At 39.1% G+C, this 17,761-nt stretch overlaps 2 protein-coding genes across 3 annotated transcripts in view; both read left to right on the top strand.

Moving 5' to 3' along the window:
* LOC146453225 (uncharacterized) overlaps positions 1-17,761 on the top strand; it is a 97,316-nt gene that overhangs the window by 25,138 nt on the left and 54,417 nt on the right. The gene's annotated exons all lie outside the window — the stretch shown is intronic.
* LOC146453229 (uncharacterized) lies at positions 8,597-16,646 on the top strand. Its single transcript, XM_085096886.1, has 3 exons — positions 8,597-8,734; positions 9,503-9,919; positions 16,063-16,646. Exons 1-3 carry the CDS (start codon positions 8,677-8,679, stop codon positions 16,188-16,190), a joined length of 603 nt encoding a protein of 200 aa, XP_084953012.1. The 5' UTR covers positions 8,597-8,676; the 3' UTR covers positions 16,191-16,646.

Here is a 17,761-nt window from a genome sequence, read left to right as displayed (position 1 = left end):
CAGATGCAGCGCGAGCAGCGAAGAAGAAGGAGACATCAGGAAACCAGCGAGCAAAGACAGCATCGCTTGGCTCAGCGAAGACAGCGCCGTCAGGAAGAAACAGAGGAGCAGAGGAACCGGAGATTGGAATATCACAGTCAGTACAACCAAGGTAGGCGTGCATTAGAAACTGTAGAAGATAGGCAATTTAGGTTAGATTTAACTCGTGCTCGGTTTAATAACGAAACCCCTGTTGAACGTGAGCTTCGATTACATCGAATTCGAAGTAACCAGGCACAACGATTGATTAATGAGACTGAACAGGAACGAGATTTACGATTACAAACGCTTCGGACAAACCAGGAATAACGACTACTTAATGAGACTGAACTTACGATTACAAACGGTTCGGACAAACCAGACACAACGACGGATTAATGAGACTGAACAGGAACGACAAATACGACTACAAACGCTTCGGACAAACCAGCCACAACGACAGATTGATGAGACAGAACAGGAACGACAAATACGACTACAAACGCTTCGGACAAACCAGACACAACGACTAATTAATGAGACAGAACAGGAACGTGATTTGCTATTACAAACGCTTCGCACAAACCAGTCCTTACGAATACAAGCAGAAAGTGAACAGCAAAGACATGACAGATTACAAATCGCTCGGGACAACACTGCCCGTAGAATCGAAGTTGAAACTAACGAGGAACGACAAAACAGACTCCAACTGCTTCAACAAAATGGTGTTATTTACAGAGAGAACGAGAGGCTACAGCATGTACAAGATCAAATTAATCGCGACAGTTATATTTCCAACGGGTGGAGAAATGCAGAACAGCCTTTACACAAGTAGCAATGGGTTCAAACTGAGATGGCAAATTTCCATCATGCAATGAACAAATTAGAACACCGACAATGTGTAACCTGTAAGGAAGCTTGGCCAACCAACAATGGTTTAACACTTCAGATTTTTGAATGCCTAAGATGTAAACGTGATAAGGGAAATCCCAGATTATTCTCCCAGGAAAATGACATGGATCCGGGTTGCTTACCAACAGCATTACAAGGCTTAACTGAAATTGAGGAAATGCTTATCGCAAGAGCTTGCCCAATAATGTGTGTTTATCGGAAACATGGAGGACGAAGGGGTTATAAGGGACATGTTTTAAATCTTCCCCAAGACATTCAGGGTTTTCTCTCTAGACTTCCTCCTAATGTTGGACAACTACCTTACCTCAGTGATAATTCGAAAACATGGAGCTGACAACACACACAGAGATTGTAGAGTTAGAAGACAGAAGCTACTTGAGGCAATCACATGGCTGAAGGATCACAATCCTTTTTACGCTGATATTCAAATTGACTATGAAGCTCTCCACCGCTTACCCATTGATGGAGTTCCGTCAGATCTCCCTACCGCTGAGGATCCAGAGCCAAATGCAGACGAACACACTGCTGATGAAGACACATCTCAGAACAATAATGATGGCGAAGATTCTCAGCACAGTCATACCTTCCTCCCGCTTCCTCAAGCTCAACAGCCAGAACAGGATGCAATAAGGGCTTTAATCAATGGAGAATATCCATTAGACTGGCCATCCAATGATGGTGATCCTATCAATGAATTCCGTACAGAGGGTTTGGCTACTATGGCATTTCCAACTCTTTTCCCTTATGGAAAAGGGGATCCCACTAAGAAAACACGCCCTCGAGAAGTTTCTTTAACAGAAGGCTTCAAACACCTTATTAAGTACGTAGACCGTTCGACAGCAGGAACGTTTTCCTGGCGCTTTGCATCACACCTTCGATTTCCATATTGGGCACTCAACATGAAACAACACCATCAACTGTTGTCCCAAGCTCGCATCTATCTCACACAAAATCCAGAAGACTCCAATTTAACAATCGAGGAACTTCGTCAAATGGTAGGGCAGATGTCAGCCAACCAGCTCATGAATCGCCTTCAACGTTACGTTGCCAAGATTCAAGGGACAAAGCAGTACTAGTATCAGCGCTACCAGGAACTAAAAGCACTCATTACACAAAAAGGGTCTCCTATCTTTTTCTTCACTTTCAGTGCAGCTGACAACTTCTGGCCAGATTTACACCGACTGCTACAGGAGCCAAACAATGCAACACCTTCCATTCGTATTAAAGCTGTCATAGACAATCCACACTTGACAGATTCTTACTTTGTTTCGAGACTGGATGAATTTTCCAATGTTTGGCTAGATCAAGTATTGCACACAGAATGGAAGTGGCATCGTTTCGAGTGGCAGGCGCGAGGCAGTATTCACGCACATGGCTGTGCAAAGCTTACAAATGATCCAGGCCTTTGCAACGTCGTCAACACAGCTGTGCAAGGGTGGAAACTAGAGCGAATTCTGCAACTGCAAATGGAACAACCAACCTATGAACAGATGGCAGCTGACTTTCAACCCCAAATTGAAGCAGGACATCAAGCAACAACAACTGTTATCAATTATGCAGACTGGTTAGTAACCACAATTAATGAGGCCATTCCCCAGGAAAACCGGGTTGTCCCTTCCCCACATCCATCATCTTTACTAATTGAAAATGTGTAAAATTGCAATGATGACTACCAAGCCCTTGTCAAATCAGTTGAATGTCACACAAAATGCAGTACGGCATACTGCCTTCGGAAGAAATCTGGACAGGAAGCAACATGCATATGCCGCTTCAATTTCCCAAAGGACTGTCAAGAAGAAACATCTCTTAACTTCCAACTGATAAGAAAAGCTGGCAGCGATGACCAGGAACTGACAGTTGAAAAAGTCACCCAAGCTCGAGTTAAAGTAACCCTATACTGACCAACGCATTCGCGACATGGCTAAGTATGCTACTAAAGGTGAACCAAGATCCCAGTCAGCCACTGAAATCCTGAGTCTCTGTGTAAACAAGCTTCGGGACACAGACATGGCAACAACTGCATTGCGAAGTGCAATGATCCAAGTTGTTGGAGAGCGTGACATAGGATCACAAGAAACCGCTCACATGCTTCTTGGGAAACCCCTGTATTCATCAACATTCTCGTTTCTATGTGTTTCATTAGATGGTAGTCGAAGAGTTCGGACAGGGCAAGACGAAAATGACAATCAAGGCGATGAAGCATTAGATCCTTCAGTACTTGATGCTTATGCTGTTCGAGCTAACTTCGCTTCACTGGCAAGCGTTACCTTATTACTGATGAGATGTCTATGCTCGGACAGAGGACATTGGCTTGGGTCGATAAGCGTCTGCGCCAGGCTACAGGTAAGCTTAATGAACCACTTGGAGGAATTTCAATGATCTTGCTTGGAGATTTTGCACAATTGCCACCTGTTGGAGACAAGCCTATTCTTGCAACATCGCCCACTTCAATTCTAGGTCAACATGGTTATTCAATATATACTCTTTTCGAAACAGTTGTGATGCTAAGGCAAAACATTAGACAGGCAGGAAATAATCCACAGGCTGAAGGTTTCCGAGAACTTCTTATGCGTATGCGAAATGGCCAGAGCACGCAATGCGACTGGCAAAAACTTTGCGAACGTACACCACAGCACATCAACATGAACAACTTCAAAGACGCACCACGGTTATTTTTCGACAAGGCAAGTGTAGCAAACTACAATTATGAGAAACTTAGCAACCTAGCAACACCAGTTGCTCGCATCTCTGCTGTTCATTCAGGCAGAAATGCAAAGGCTGCTACATCAGATGATGCTGGAGGTCTTAAGGCTGTCACATTTCTTGCAAGAGGAGCAGCTGTAATGCTAACATGTAACCTTTGGCAGGAAGTTGGACTGTGTGATGGTGCAGCAGGTGTTGTACATGACCTCACCTGACATCCTGAGTGCCCTCCCCTCTGTTTGCTTATTGCAGCACTGGTGGATTTTCAGCACTACACAGGACCACCTTTCCTGCACACACACCCTCAGATTGTCCCCATACCACCACACTTATTTGAATGGGAAACTGAAGGCCAACGATTGTCAAGACAGCAACTGCAACTCCGTTTGAGCTATGCAATGACCATTCTCAAGTCGCAAGGCCAAACATTGTCTTCAGCGGTTATTGACTTAGGAAAAGCAGAAAGAGCTGCAGGATGTAGTTTTGTGGCACTCTCTAGAGTACGCTCTTTAGATAATGTAGTTCTACAGCCATTGTTCTTTCAAAGACTCCAGGCAATAGCTAAAAGTAAGCAATTACAACAAAGGCTAAGAGAAGAGGAACGATTACAACAACTGGCTGATATCACCACACGTCAATATCAGAACCGCGATTAATTTGCTCAATCGGCAACCACCCATCTTTTACAAATGAAGCCTTATCTTAAAATCTCATATCTCTAAATGCTACATATTTTTTTCTTCTTAAGGTAAGTGATTACAAGAAAAGTGCACTTTTGAAAATTTTTTATTTCAGCATAAAATTTATTTCATACATTTTAGTTCAGCTAGTGTTCCCAGTATAGATGTAGCATAAACATAAATCTTAACATTTTAACCTCTTCTGCAAGGTAAGTGACAACAAAATTGCAGTTCAATGTAAGAACATAACTTTTGTCATTTAGTACTTTTTGCTCAATATCAAAATTATTTATCCAGGCTACAGTAAAAGCAACTTCATTACTGAATAGTCATGAGATGAGAGTCACAGGAATGGACTTCTTTGACAAAAAATAGTAATATCTTATCCATTCAATTTTCCCTAAGTATTGCCTCGCAACTATTCACTGACCACTCATAACAAAAAGAAAATTACGTCACTGTTATAATTGAAGGGGTGTGCGAAATAAGGCCTAAATGACTTTTGATGTAGGGTAAAATTCTCCTTTTGTTTCACAAGCGAATGCAAGGAAATTTGGAAGGAGAATTTAGCAATTTATCAGAAGTAACTTAGTGCTTTTTTCCAGGCACCTCTTCAATTACAATCACTTCCCATACTGCCAACTAAAATTGTCTTCTTCAAAGCAACCGCAATCACATGTTATCACTGCAATGTACATATTTTGTTCATGCAAATAAAGCAGTTGCAACTATAACAAATGTTGTACTTATTGATTAGCATGGAAGCATGGACGCTATGGGGGGGGGGGGGGGGGGTGACTGGGTTGAAGTTTTACCAACCCAAATATAACAAATGTTGTACTTATTGATTTGTATGGTGGGGGGGGGGGGGGGTTGCGGGGTTGGAGAGCAGAAAGATTACCTACGGTTACATGTACCATCTTCCTTCTAAGAGCTCTCTTTAAATATCATTTGCAAAGTACTGTACACTTCTACCAACCCTTTTACTATCAACATATGAGAGCTAATTCTCCTAAGTAGTCTTATTCCTGAGAGTTTGGTGTAATAGCAAAACACTACCCCCTTATTCTTTTTATTCTCTTAATACTTATTACCTGTCTGTAGATGTCTGCTTAACAGTGTATTGAAATTATAAGGAGCATTTAAAATAATGCAGATCACTTCTGTGAGTGAAAGGATTGGTGGGAAAGGGAGACCGTTGCGCAGGGTAACACTTAACAAAGGCCATGGTATCTATTATTTTACCCTCTGTTAAATGCTTACACTATTGAGTGAGTACTTCTCAAATCCGTGAAGACTAAGGAGATCAATGCAATTTATAGAACCTTCCGGTCAGGGATGCACCCTTACAATTGTGAGGGGGAGGACTGTCTGGAAAGATATGTCTGTTTTTCACAACCAGAAAGCTGCAATCCTTTTCCATACTTCTTTTCCAATGCAGGATCTCTTTGCCTACATGTTGGTTTTCCACGATTTTTTTAACCTTATTTGGGACACCCCCCCCCCCCCCCCCGCCCCTCCTTCACATTTCTAATGCTGTATCCCTAACGTGCTGTTAACTACAGTGTATCACTCCCATAGTCTGTGAGAATGACATCACACAGAGTGGGTGTGGTCAAACCAATTTCACCAGGGTGGGGCTGTTCAAAGGAGAAAACGCGACCATTGATATTTTCTACCTGCCTTTGCCCCTTTCTTCACTACAAATCAACTGTACACCTACCCCTAGCTTCGCAAGATTTTGCGAGTCACGTATTTCTAGTTTATCAACTTAATCATGTGACAGAAACGTCCAACACCACTTGACAAAGATTCCGTGAGGGAATCGAAAGCTAGTACTTGAACATAAATTTTCGATCCTGAAAACGAAACGGTAAATTTCCTTCTTAAGGCAACTTGATACAAGTTTGTTACCTCGATCGATGAACATTTGAATTGACGTCATTAAAGTGAATTTTAGTTTTAGTTTCGCGAGACAGTTGGCTGTCTTCAAGGGATTGTAATGCTACTTTTAGAGCATCATATTTTTAAGGGACAACTATGAGATCGATCAGCCCGCAGACGAAAACCCTCTGTTGTTTGTATTATTCGTTAACAATTTTTCTCCGGAAAAAAGTTTGGCATTTAATTGAATAAGCAGCGCATTTTTGTGATAAGCAAGGCCATACATGACTCATAAAGGGTTACGACTCGTGCATAATACTGTAATGGTCCGTGACCACTTATTATTAAAAACTGGACCATTGTATAATGCAATTCCAGGTGTTTGATTAGCTTAGCGGCCATGGTATATGAGCCATTTTACCATGCCCGAGAAATAGCGACCATTAAATTTTCTTCTCATTGTTCTTGCTAGGCCAAACCAGCAAGATCTGACAATATTTCTTGATTGCTTTTAATGAAAAATTATTCCACTCTCGCTTCTTTGATGGCTATAGCCAACTCTTTTCTTTAGCTATCTGTCATCTCATATCCAACGCGCGCTTCTGGAATAATTTATTTAAACCATGCATATATATTGTAGGTAACTTAAAGCATTTCCTTTGGATTTTAAGTATTTCAAACAAGCTAAATATATATCTACTCGTAAGTAACTGACACAATTTTTGAAGCACTTGCATTTTAACAAATAGGGTAGTTATCGTATTGCAATGCCTGTTGCATCACTGCTCAAATAATGTTCACGTTAAGACCAAAACGAATATAGTGAATTTACAAGAATAGCAGGCTTATGAAGTGAATGTGATGGTATATTTCAAGCCTGGTGAATGAATTAGAATGATGTATTGTTCTAGAAAGTGATACAGGCATACTCGTAAAAAAGAAATCCGAGTGCTCCTATCAGAAGTCGAAACTAAGACCTTCCGATAACTAGTTCGGATGCTCCACCACTGAGCTACAGGAGACTCGTGGGAGCTTAGGCCAATATCAGGCTGGTATTGTGTTAATGCAAATGCGTTGATCCAGGGGACCCAATAACAATATATATTTAAGAAAAACACTTCAAATCTTGTCTCCTACCTTTTAATGGCAAATATTTTCGTAAGCTAATACACTCAGTTTGATCTGTTTAAATGCTATAGTTGAAAATTTAAGTGGCAGAAAGTTTTAGGGAACACGATCTTATGCACCGAATTTGCTAGCTGTTGTCGGCTTTACGAAAATGCTAGCTGACCTTAGCTCGTCTTTTTATCGGGATATTTGCCCCTCCGAAAACGAAAGGGATTAGTTTTCGGCAGTTTTACGAAATTTTAAAACCACGAGGCGCAGCCGAGTGGTTTTAGACCCGATAAAACACGTGCTGCGAGTTTTTTGAAAGGCTTCAAAAACATCCTGGAAAAGCGTGTGTCAAGAGACTCGTTCATAACAATGATGCTTTTGTGAACGTTGGAAATTAGCATACGAGAAAAATATTTAACACCGCATACTAGTAAAGAGGAGGTTTTATCGGGTGTTAAAACCACTGCGCGTGATGTTTTATCGACCATTTGATAGGTCAATGGGCTTATGAATTATTAATAACTTTTTGAATTACCTTTAAAGTTAATTTAGGTTTTTTAGGCTTTTTTCTTTTCTGCAGGGCCCTTATTGATATCAGCATTTTATGCTGAAGAGGTCACTCTGGTTAAATAACATTTATTATTACATTATTATATATTATTATATTACAAACACTGGGTAGACGCAGAGTTTGTTTCCCATTTCAAGAAGGAAATACCCTCCCCTCCCATCCTCATCCAGGATGCGGTTATGATCTGTCCTGGGGGCCGTTTCTCGAAAGTCCCGGTAAGTTATCGGGCCCGATAAGTATATTTTTAAATGTTTTTTCGCCGCTTACACAGTGATTACAGACATGGTACTTGGCCAATGTTTTCATAGAAGTATAAGATTTTAAAATTTAGTCTTCAAAGCTAACAAAAATTGACTTCTATTAAGAAATATTTATTACCAAAGAGACTTATCGGGCCCGGTAAGTTACCGGGACTTTCAGGAAACGGCCCCCTGGTCCGAAAACTGACCACTTCTTTGAAACAATATTAAAAACAGAAAAAATACTGTCAAGGGCTGATCAGTTATTAAATGTTTTATTCAAGTGAGAAAAATGCAAACATTTGTGGTGTTAAACCGAGATGGACGTTCTTGATTGGGGTTGTGTGTGTGCGTGTGAGGCAGGGAGGATTCGGTGGGGGGAGGGGAGGTTGTTATTTGCCATGCAATACCCCCCTAGGAATTGTTTTCACTTCCTGTGCCAAACAATTGTCAAATGAGACGATATCGAAGCTAAACCTTGCCAGTTTTTATCCACTTACAAGTACCCGCCGTATTAAACACACGAACACGTTTAAGGCTGAGTGTCTGTATCATGGAAGGTGCAACTATTATCTTCGCCCTAATCACAGCAGTAATTTCAACAATTACAAGTAGGTGCTCTTTAAATGGATTATTTTTCTTTTGCCATACAAGTCGTATGATATAAAGCTGAGCTGTATCTTGGCAGACATATCATCATCCATGGAAGTGCCTTTGCATTGATATATTTAAAATATTACACATGATGATTCAATACTCGTAACTTTAAAGTTTAAGTTTTCTTGGCTTTGTTTAAGCATCGTTCATTCAAATATCATAAGTATGCATGTGAGTTTCTAACAAGAGATGATCTAATGTTTTAGACTGAAAAGGAATAAGAAAACGTTCCTGTTTTCGTGACTACAATAGCTACAAGGATGCAATATCGCGATCTACAGAAGCTAAACAATTAAGGACAAATTTTATTTATATCTCACGTCACGTTACAACCCGTATAAACTATCCATCAACTTTACATGGGTTGTCAATTTGCTATCAACGGGGTGTGTTAGCCATGCATGTGAAAGCAAAACATCATTAATAAAACATGAGTTAAAAAACTGAATCTTATGCTTTTAAATTCGGCCAGTTTCCAAAAAAATGTCTCCTGTTGTTTTTCTTGCAACACGAGTTGGTGACATTCCCAGACAGTAAAAATAACATTGCTTGGCAGAACGTAGTTACTACTTGAAAAAGATGGACTCATATTGCTCGGGTGCCCAGAAAACAATATTGATCCGATATGTGTATGTAGTTTTTTATCTGTTCTTATTTACTGAGCCATTTAGCCATGATTCTTGTTAACCAAATACAACCTTTTTATGATTCACAACTTTCAGCTCAATCTGTGCCAATTTTACGCAAAGAAAGAGTCACTTTACACTGCCTGAATGATGTCATGTTATTATCAATGGATCTGCAAGACATTCCACAGATAAAGCCATCTTCGCTGCATCTACAACACACGTCATGTCAACCACATCATGTGACAGAAAGAAGGGCCATCTTTAGAGTTCCTTTTCAAGGTTGTGGAACAACGCGAGGGACAACTCACGGGAAATTAGAGAATTACATTAAGTTTTCTAACGTCGTGGAAAATTCGTTACCGTTGAATAATTCACGGGTGATAGTCTCGCACACACCCAAATTGTATTATCCGTTCAGCTGCTATTACCGCCAGAAATACGTGATTACTTTAAAGGAGAGAACCGAGAATCGCACAGGTGATCACAAAGGCGTGAAACAACGGCGTGAAGGTAAGAGTCGCAGGGATAACAGTCAATCTTGTCCCCAAGGTCATCGTGATCTTCAAAATGGAGGATGACGGGGAAGACCTTTTCGGGAGTATTTTGTCACGTGACTCACACGTTATTTTTGTCTTTGTTACACTTTTGTAGATGAAATATGACTGCCGGATGGATACCATATTAATCTCGTACCCCGGTCTCAGTCGTCGGTTCGGGAATGTCGAAATGTGAGATCTGGTAAAGTTCGATACAACGCCATTTCTGGTTGGTTACCAGAATTAAGAATGCCTCATTCTAATCTGCTCTGTGATTGGCTCTTTCCTTCTGTGTTTGGTTTTCGCTCAGTTCGGGGAAGAAACAAACGGAAAAGTTTTCGCTTCGATTAAGATTGTCATGCAACGTTTTAATACATATACATGCCCTTTGTGTGGGGAGAGAACAGTGAGAGATTGTTTTCTCGGAAGACAACAGCGACTTTAGCCGAAAAGAGTTTGCAGTAGCGTTCAAACGGCCTTGCCAAATTACACAAGTTTCCAACACGATGGATATAAGCTTGCTTACTTTGGGGGATAAAATGGAGGTAGGTCATATATTTTTTTTTTTGGTATTTCTTGACAAAAAATGATTTTTTTTAAATGATTATTTATTTAGTAAACGCAAATTAATTTCCCCAAAATACTTTACCTTGAGTTCCTGAACACGCGCGACTATTTTCCTTCTATAAATTGAACTGGACTTTGATTAAGAGACTTCATAATATAACATTAGTCCTTTCAGACCAGTGTGCTTATTCCTTCAAGATCCATACAACATCTCTCATAGGACTTTTGAGAAATTGATAGAGTGTCCACACAATATTATTATTCATCTGGTGAGATCAATGTTCCTCCCACCCCTCAGCTAAGAGAAATGAAAAATGTCCGACTTATGACCGCCAAAATAATAGTAATGAAACCCGTACTACAACAGAGAACACCTTGACTGAACCGATTAGGGCTCTTTATGTAAGTGTAGTTAGTTTAATTTTATCCCCTCTCTCCCACCTGCTGAGTTAAAAAAAATTTGGATCGAAAATATAAAACTAGCCTTCCTCTAAAATAAAAATGGGGACATTGGTTTACATGTCTGCACCACCTAATGTTTTGCAGGTCTATGCTTGTGATAGGCTTTAGAAAAGAAGTAGTTTTAAAAGGAGGACATGCCTCTTTGGATTTGACATCACTTATAGTTTTTAGAATCTTTTTGCCATTGTTCTTTTCTTCAAGATGGGGGAATTTCTCCATTATTTTATCATTAGTATGGGGTCCTTGAAGTACTAAACACACTTCATTTACTACTTCCATTGTTAATCCTTAGCACATTCTCTGATACAAATAGTTATCACTGGCCTCAGTTTCTCCTTTTTTTCTTGTTAACTCTGCCTTAATTTCTTCCACCTGATTTCTAGGGAGAAGCAAGTTCCTAAAGTTCCTATCAGTGATGTGAATATCTTCAAGGGCTAAAACAGCTGGACACAGCTCAACACATAATTGAGAGCAATGACAGTCATTTCGGACAACAGATATCACAACAGCTGCATTTCTCACTCAAAAGCCAAAACCAAAGTGGTTATAAACAAAAATTTTCCCCTGCACAGATTTCTGGGGTATTTACACTAATCTGTCATGGTGGGTTGCATTTCTTCAATATTTGCACCAATATGATTGTTGTTAAAGTAAAGTTTTGATGTAGCAGGCTTCCCATCTCTTCCACTTTCTTGGAAAAAACTTTCCATAGTTTGCGGAAGACCAAAATGAATAAATAATTATCCTTCCAACACAATGAGAATCAAACCCCATTCCCAAAGATTGTGGCAAATAATATTCATTGTCAGTCTGTAGAGAATGAGACTGAGCCAAAAGTGCATTTTGAGGAATTTGGGGAGTAAGGTAGAACTGGTGATCCCCAAGCTTTCCACCCAAAAGGCACCCCCAAATCCACACAGTACTAATGATGAGTAAATAATAGGCTGACAGGCTTAATTTTTGACATTGGTGGTGATAAGTTCATCTGCTATGGGCGAAAATATTTAATCAAACTGGTCAACATTACTTTGTGTTAAGATAGGAGGGCCTTTGTAGTACTCCATAAATCTTTCATATTCAACCTTTGTATGATTGTAGTTTGGTTGTTTTTCTGTTGCTGTTGTTGTCATGACAACAATCTTCGCTGTAGGGAATACTGAGGAAAGTGTTCCTCATTTGCTGTACTCTGAAGTTGTGCCCCCTGAACAAAGATGCAATTAATTAAGAAAAACTGTAGTCATTCACTGGGATGTTGTTATTCTTTCCATTAGAATAAGACAATATAATTACCAGAAAATGGACAATGAGAAGGCTGAATAAAAAGGGATTCTCAAGTAACTAAGCCCTTTTTGACGCATGGGGTGGTGGAAGGACGAAGCATAAAAGAAGCTGCGATAATCACCAACAATATGGCTCTGTATTTATTAGCTTTTAACCTTTAAGCCTCAGTGTCAACATACAGTTTCTCCTTACTGGTCTCTACATGTCCATTTTTCATAGTAGCATTATAGGGAGGCTGTTGAAATATCAAGAAATTTCACCACTGGTGATCTCATGACCTCTCCTTGATTGTGTATTGATAAATATTAGGAGAAATTTTGATACTGATCACTACTGGGGCTTAAAGGTTCAAGGTTCACTGTTCTGATATTTTTTGTGTACTTGTGTGAAAAGTCCTTGAACATAATTTTGTGTTGCTGGTCTTAATATTAAGAAAAGTTAGGACCTTACATGGGTGCAAATATCAATACAAGAAAATTTTTTTTGCTCAAGGAATTGGCATCAACAAGGAATTTTCATCCAAGACAGACACTGTTTTCAAAGTTTCTTTTCCCCACCACTTCTCTGCAGTGGGTTTGTGTCTGACAGTTTGATTAAATGTTGTTTCCTGGCTATGGAAGGCCATGGTTAAGGAATACTTAGGAATTCATGGTTACTGAAGATCAGCTTACTGTGAAAGCTGTTGTTTTGCTGCAGAAATGGGTGACAGTTCATTAGAACACACGGACATGCACAGGAAAACAAATAGTGGAAATTTTTTTTATTTGTTTTCTATTTATCTGCCATTTGCTACTTTTATGAGCCCAAAAGACCTTCACACCTTCCTATTATTATTGTTATTATTTTTTTTTTGCTGAAATCAAGGATCCCATCAGAGGTGAGTGTCCAAGCACCAAGATAGCTGCTTTGGACATAAAGAACCTTGTATTATTCTTAGTGTATCATCCTCTATGCATGTACAAATAATGCAATGCTCAGTACAACAATGATTATTTAAGCAGCTCATTGTGCCTTGCAAATCAAATGCAGATAATGACCTTTGTTCTTCATATCAAGAGTCAAATATTATTAGACTTGTGTATTATGTGGTTCTAATTTTCGAGTCTGTGGACTCCTATGTGTAAAATTATAACCTTTATTAACTTGTCATCAAAGAAGCAGTCGAGGGGGCATGTCCCCTAAACTTAACATAAATTTCAGGTGAAAATGTTTCAAGTGTTATGTGATAAAGGTGAATCAAGAACCACTGAAATGGAAAGCTCATCACTACCAAATAAAACTCTAATGGGAAACTCATAGGGACTTGCTCTGTTTGCTCACATGTTGCAAGTAACCAAACATTCTTCAGATCCCAAATCCAGATGTGGTAGCTCCATTTCCCAAAAGAAATTCAAACTTCCATTTTTGAGAAAAGAAAAACCCTTTAAAACAGCAAGGGTGTACTCGGTATTTTAATGTTGGACATAATTGGGCGCCTACCATTTACACGGACAGGTCTTTCTGGTTTGCTGGTATATAACCAAGACAGTAGCATGGTGTTAGGGCTAGGATGGTTCATGGTTCATTTATTTCACACTATTTATACAACATTAACATAGAAAGAAAAGTATTACAACAAATGATTACAAGATAAAAATAAATACAGTACAAATTATAAAATGTGTGTGGTGGTCAAAGTAGCAAAGGCTTTCTAGCTGACCACCACCTACTTTTAAGTAAACAAAGAAATGACACTGAGCTTTATTGAGATATTAGAAAATGTAGGAAATGTTTGTACAGCCTAGGATGTACAAGAGAGAATTACATTTGTGTAAATTAAGGTATGTTCGAGATATACTGAACCGAGCAAGAAATCTAAACAGGACAAGCTTAATAAAAGAAGAACAAAACAATAAATAAATAAAAACAAAAAAAAGCAAAAAAACAACATACAAACAAACAAACAAACAACAACAACAACAAACAAAAAGAAAGGAAAAGGAGAACACATCAGCAGCAGCAACAGCAGCGACAACAAAGATCAAAATATAAGCAGATATTATTATTATTATTATTATTATTATTATTATTATTATTATTATTATTTTTAACTCTATTATTATTATTAGATAGTTACATACTATTATATTTGATCATTAAACAGAACGTATATTATTTGATTGACAAGAGATCAGGTGGGCCTTATAAAGTTTCTTAAACCTGTTAAAAGTTTTTGTTTTTTTCAATGCCATGGGAACACTTTCCCATATGACAGAAGCAGAGTAGTTTAAAAGTAAATTTGCCTATGTTAGTTAACTTGTGGTCGGTGGAAATTAAGCTTAGCAGAATTTCTGGTGTTATAGGAGTGGACAGTTGTTGTAGGTAGGAGGAGGCCCTGTTTAGCTGGTTCATATAAAATTATATTATTACAGTGACCTTGAGTTGTGTCCTTTGGCCTGTAAAAGAAACCTGCCGCATTTACACAATCCATTTGGTTTGGAAATTTAAACCATTAACTTATGGAAGAAGGAGAATTTGTGTGACCAAATCAGCTGAAAGACTACAAAGAGAAGAAATAATTTTTACGTATCACTGGTAGACCACAATTTCTGAAAATTTGCAAATGAAAATATGACATGAACCATTTGACTTTCCAATGCGAAATTTAACACCAAGATGCCAATCAGTAACTCTATTGTGCCTCATCTACAACAACGACCACAACATTTTTCTGATAAAGCTTCGACAACAAAAACTCTCTGCACTGTCTGTTGCTACCTTTACCTTGGGGTGCACAAAAATTATGTGACATTTCCCTGCCTGTAAATTACAGTATCTTCAATACAGTTACCATCTAAGGCGAAAACTGGTACAGCTTACTCCGGTTGACTTAAGTCTTTTTAATTGATCGTCGATAAGCACGTTGATCTTGAGTGGAGAAAGCACAATTTGAATTACGATGGATTTGTTCTTGGAACAGTTTTCACTACAAAGATGGTCTAGATGGTCACAAAGGGTAGGAACTAATCTTAGTAAAAAAGTGATTTACCGCGCTTGTTGATTGCAATCTCTCCTGTTGCCTTTTTCGTTTTGGTTTAAGTTTCAAGTTTTGTTGTCCTCTCGACCGAAGAACGTTCCGAAGAGCACCCTCGAAAGCGAAAACCTCACCAGGAATGATCACAGTTACGAGCCGGCGGCCATTCAGCACGGTGGACAAAGGATGATGGGCAGGCCCGTATTCCGGGCCTGAAATCGAACTTTACCAGATCTCCCCTCCGCCTGACCGTGGGAGATCTGGGTACGAGATTAATACCATATTTGATCCCGGAAAGCAGTGTAACGAAGAGGAAAATCTAGTGTCACGTGTCAAAAATACACTGTACGATTTGTGGAGAATTTTTTTAGCGTGTCCCAGGGTCATCGTCCACTTTTTAAAATATCGCGAAGACCCTGGGAACGAGGTTGGATAGCAGTCGGATATACCAGTAGTTCCCAGGCTTTTCTCGCTTGTTTAGGCCCAGACAACGAAGCGAGAGAAGGCCTAGGGACTAGGCTACCGTCAGTCCGTTCGATTTCACAACATTCGAATCCAACGGGTTTATTCACAATGATTTTTTGTAAGTTGAAATATATGACACTGGTAATTGAAGTTTGAATTTTGTGGGTTTTCGATTGCGTAAACACGCAAAATTTTACCCGGTTTACCACAGGTCCGCAATCGCTTTCTATTTAGGTTACGTTGTCAGCTTACGGACGACAATACTTTTCACATTCAGTTAATTCTCGTGGTAACAAAATTAATTAACGTCTACTTACCCCTTTTTGCAGGTCCCAGGAAAAAGTTAGGCTCCGTGCAAAATGAACCGTCGTCCGGTAGTCAAACACACGTCCTTACTAGCAGTATTATGCTCGCTGAACTCGTACTGTTGTTCACAAGATTCACTGAATTAGAATAAATTACGTGCGTTTACCCTCGAAGACGTCTATGACAGACACGCTGAAATGTCACAGATGCTTGAACTAGCCAAATTAGCTGTTTGGGGCGATATTCACCGTATGCAAAGTTTTACATTATTGATTGAGAGAACAAAGCAAAGCTGCCAGACTTAACAACAATGGAGCAGCAGGTTGTTAGGGTCCAGTAAAAATAGAAATTAGAACAGGTGCAGAACTCGACTCGCAATTCTAGAAGCTTTATATCTTAGACACTTGTATACACCATCAAAGACAATATGAAAATTGAAGTTTTATTCATATTAAATGTCTTAAAAATTCTGCACTTATTTTTTAATTCAATTTTTCTTAGGAAATATTCTTCACTTTCATCGCATAACATAAAAATCGCATACGCGTTTTATAGCTTATTTGAATATTTTACAATAAATGCGCTATTCGGCGCGAACCATCTCTGTTCTCATTGTTTTGGAAGCCAAGTACCGTATTTCCTGATTGCATGCCCACCATTGGAAAGAATTGTGGTAATAGTGGCTGAAGTAGCTTGAGACATAATTTAAGGACGGTGCCTGCTTTTGTTACTGCGCATCTCGAGATACTCGGGTTTCCTATGGGTGGTGCCTACTAATACAGGAATATTTTTGCGCGGTTTAAAACTTTGCGGAGAGAGTAGAACTCAGCAAGTGCTCTTGGTATCCAAAAAGAAAATTGGGGTAAGCCATGCATTTTTTCAGAGATAATAAAGCTTCAATTTGCAAAAAAACGTCATCCATTACTTTGTATTTTACGGCTTCTCAGAATTATTGTTGTTTAATTATCTTTAAAAACGCGTGGTTACCCCCAATTTTCTTTTTGGATTCCAATAGCCCTTGCTAAGATCTGCTTTTCCCGAATAGTCATAAACCGCGCAAAAATACGTCGGTATTAGTAGGCACCGTCCTTAAGGCTAAGTTTGTTTTTGTGCCATGAAACCAATTTATAATATCGCAGCGATAATTTGCGTCTAAGCCCTTAATCCCGCAGCTCTATCTCTGTAAATAACTTAAAATTTTGATACGGCCCATTTAAAACAACGAGAAAAGAAAGTAGAATTTCCTATTGTATAAACATAAAAATAATATATATTATATTTTAGGCTAAATATCTTACATATACATGGGAATATTTTAACGTCACTTGGACGACTGGAGGTGTGGGTCTTACACAAAGTGCAAAGACATCTGAATGATTTAAGAAAATTTACTCTTGATCTCAAATAGTCGCTCAAGTGAGAGTTTATGTTTATAATAGATTAGTAGTTTAAGTTTGAAGTCTTATTCTACGTTGAGCAGATTTACGTTCCAAGTGAGCACGTGAGAGTCAATCGGAGTCCACAAGCGTTAACGGGCAAACAAAAGCGCATTCTAAAATTCTCGTCGCTTCTCGTGAATGGAGTTCGACAGAATTCGATGACCTAAGAGAGGAATTCAGCGCGTGAAAGTTGGAGGTCAGACAGAAAGCAAACGTTTTAACGCTGGCCTGTTAAGTCTCAAACACTTCCGTAATCACTTATTATCCATTTTGTTAAAGAGTA

Source organism: Pavona decussata, unplaced genomic scaffold (assembly GCF_977016875.1).
Source record: "Pavona decussata unplaced genomic scaffold, jaPavDecu1.1 SCAFFOLD_344, whole genome shotgun sequence".
NCBI classification, from domain to species: domain Eukaryota; kingdom Metazoa; phylum Cnidaria; class Anthozoa; order Scleractinia; family Agariciidae; genus Pavona; species Pavona decussata.
The sequence above is the reverse complement of the archived record's forward strand: the minus strand, read 5'-3'. Positions and strand labels throughout refer to the sequence as shown.